This window comes from Penaeus monodon, chromosome 27 (assembly GCF_015228065.2).
Source record: "Penaeus monodon isolate SGIC_2016 chromosome 27, NSTDA_Pmon_1, whole genome shotgun sequence".
In the NCBI taxonomy this organism is placed as follows: domain Eukaryota; kingdom Metazoa; phylum Arthropoda; class Malacostraca; order Decapoda; family Penaeidae; genus Penaeus; species Penaeus monodon.
This window is the reverse complement of record NC_051412.1, coordinates 25,427,743-25,431,101: the sequence shown is the minus strand read 5'-3', so window position 1 is coordinate 25,431,101 and position 3,359 is coordinate 25,427,743. Positions and strand designations below refer to the sequence as shown.

Genomic DNA, 3,359 nt, shown 5'->3' with positions numbered 1-3,359 from the left:
GCGTGTGTGCTTGATGAATTAATTTGTGGCCCAAATTTGTTCAGGGACTAAACCAAAAGTTTAGTCTCTGAACGACCGATGGCGTCAAAGCAGTTGGCCTGCCCTGACCTCGCAACCAGCGCCCATCGGCCCCAATCACCCAAACACCCAAACAAGACCCAACGGCTGTTTCCACTCGCCCCTCCCTTGCTCCAACTACCTTCCCTCCCGCACTCCGCAGACGGTGTTGCAGCAGCAGCTAGAGGGCCCCAGTACTCCCCGCAGGACGAAAGCGCAGGCGAAGACCGCGCAGCGATGGGCCGATGTGGAGGGATGTCCGGATGCAGGGTCGCTGCGCTCGTGACCGCGGTCCTAGCGGTGTGTCTTGGCGTGGCGATGCTGGCGGGGGGTTACAACGCCCTCTTCGACGCTGCGTTCAAGTCGGTGAGTTTGGGTTCGATGTTGGCCTATTTGTCCCGAAGTATTTTTTGAGGACGAGGGCGTTTGTTGTCTTGTTTCTGGGAATATAGTGTTTGGTGTCCCGTGGGAGAGATGGTGTGGGTGGCAGTGGTGAGTGTAGCAGGATATGGTTGGAGGTGGATTACAAAGCATTCTTTTCTAGCAGGGTTACTGAGTGAGGGCGCTTGTGCATGAGGGAAAGTGATTTGTTGCTGGAGACTTTTTTATTTGGCCCTTCTTTGTATGTGGACAAAAGGTTGTGAAGTGCATTTTGTTCAGAAAGAATCGTCCCATTTTTACTTGTATGTTCTTGTGGCAATTATTACCGTATTGCAGATACGCGTTGGGAACTACATACCAGTCTCTATTGTAAACAAAGTACTCCCCTTTGCAAAAGCTTATTAAATAGATTAAGTTGACATATAAATACGAACTGATTTGTGGAAAACGTGAAGCAGTCTGGTTTCTAAAGGAACGATAAGAGGAAGAAGCATTAAGCGTATTCTTGCATGTTGATCACGGTAGTCTTTAACCCTTTTACATTACATGGAGCGCATTTATGATCGAGAAGTGCCAGTAAACCGCAATAACATCACTTTAAATGTATTATTTTTCTTGTCTAATATAGTTAATTGCACTCGGCATGTCACATAAGGTATTGCAAGTCAAGTCTGTATATTCAGTGCAGATGACTCAGCGATTAGAGCGTAAAAGTGTAGTTGCTTGCATCAGCTTTTTTTTTTTTCGTGCACTCTGCCTGTGGGGATAAAGAGGTGGTTTTCCTTTGGTTGAACTGAAAATATGGGATTAGCTTGTTAGGATTCCAGAAGGCTGCATTTTCATCACTGACGTTCCCTCTCCCTCCCCCCTACCCTACCTGTAAGTTCCCACCCTGGTCTTGTTTCCCCTTCCCTTCTGCTGAGTGAGGTACCGATGTCGGTAAATTTCCAGTTCCTCACGCTTGAGTAGGGTGATAATTAAACTTAATAATTACGATCTTCAACTCTGCGGTTAAATATGAGGGTTACCTTTTGCCTGATTGACGCACAAGACAAATGCATTAAAACTTGACTCGGCAAAAATTTTTAAATATTAAAATGCGTTTATTAAGTTCCCTGATAATTCGGTCGAAATTATGCATAAAGCTTCGTTAATTGCTGTTCAAATAGTAACGAAGTTTTATTGGATGACTGTATTTACAATTAATTGCAATAGACCTTGGAAACAAAGAGTTCAGTAATTGACAGTAGTTCCATGTCAAGCGATTGATCTTGCTAGTATTTTTACCGATAGATGTGTTTTACGACTTGTAAAACTTAATTTATTTTTATTCACACGTGCACTACCTAGACAGTGGGCGAACACATTTTTGTTTTTTTTTTTCCGAGAAAAGGTGATTGATTAGAATTGAGTTTTCATTGGCTACGGTTGTTTGTTTAGTATAATCCGTTAACTGCCAATAATTTTCTTATACATGGTGTCCATTTTTTTTTTTTTATACATGAAGCATTTATTATATTTACAATGATTTAATTTTTTTAAATACTTTTTCATTCGTACTGTTAAACTAAACACCCCATGAATATAAATTCAGTCGCTCTCGGTCAAACTACCTCCTCTAAAGGAATTGGGGCAGCAGGATCTTTCCCTTGTGAGACGCTTGCAAGAAAATGTTGTGGAGGAGCGAATGGTATTTTTTACTCGGTACACAAACAGTGCCCGAAATAATATAAATGTACCTCATGTATACCAGCTGCTTTACCCTCTCCTCAAGGTAGAGCCACACTTTCCACAGTTTGAGTATGATTATACAAATTTATCAAATAGTGTGCATACCCATGATCCCATATTGCGCGGTTTGTATAATTTTCGGTTTATTTAAGGTGTTTGGTGTGAACATTCAATATCATCAAAGGCCCTTATCTTCGTTGAGAGCTCTTGATTTTTACTTTGTTGCTTCCAAATAATAAATGCTCTTATCTGCTCTGATGGTTTTAAATATTCGAGTACATTTAATAGACTTCCTCGCAATCCCATAACTTCAAGAACCAATGATTAACGTGTTTTAGAGAAGGTGAAAATATAATCCCTGTAGGAAAATGCCGTTTTTATCGCCGGTGGGAAATAGACGCAAGACCGGCGCAGCTTTCTTGTATTTCATGTGACATTATATAGTCATTGTGCGTCAAATAACTTTTCTCTTTAATATGCGAAAGTGCCGAGAAAAGCTTCTTAAGTTTAATTCGCTGTGTCGTTTGCATATATTATTTGCCTCATAAAAGATGGCTGGTTGAAACTTAACCGTTACCGTTCCTTCCATTAGCGTTCTCTTGTCTGCTCTCTGCTTGTGGAAATAAACAGGTTGTCGTTTTACTTTGGTTGAACTGAAAATGGGAGATGAGCTGTTGCTTGTTGGGATTCCAGAAGGCTGCATTTTATCACTTACGTTCACTCTTCCATTCCCTTCCGTCTTCTCCTAAGGTGATGATGCCAAGATATAGTCGCTATATTGATTTTAGTTCATTTTTAAATACAGATGATTTGTGCATGTAATTTCGTTTGTTATAATGAATCATTTTATTTGTAATTAGTTGTATTCATAGCATTATGGCACAGCTAAAGTTTTCTGATATCACATGTCATGTATCATAAAATTGAACAGTATTTCATTTAATTTCCAAAAAAAAGGCGCTTCAAACCCGAATCACTTGGCGCACAGGCATAATAAGTAAAAGCACATTATAAACCAAAAAAATTCCTCACCAACAGCAACTAGAAATAAAGGAAGGCTCCAGATCGTATGAAATCTGGAGGAAGACGCCATTCCCTCTGATCCTGAAGGTTTATCTGTTCAACATCACCAACGCCGAGGCTTTTGAGAAGGGAGCGAAGCCCGACCTGCAGGAATGCGGACCCTTATG

At 40.8% G+C, this 3,359-nt stretch overlaps 1 protein-coding gene across 1 annotated transcript in view; it reads left to right on the top strand.

Moving 5' to 3' along the window:
- Positions 1-3,359, top strand: part of LOC119590723 (protein croquemort-like) — a 15,083-nt gene that overhangs the window by 4,991 nt on the left and 6,733 nt on the right. Inside the window, exons 2-3 of the mRNA XM_037939411.1 lie at positions 221-423; positions 3,208-3,353. Coding sequence (XP_037795339.1) covers positions 221-423; positions 3,208-3,353 — 349 coding nt within the window. The remainder of the gene's footprint in view (positions 1-220; positions 424-3,207; positions 3,354-3,359) is intronic.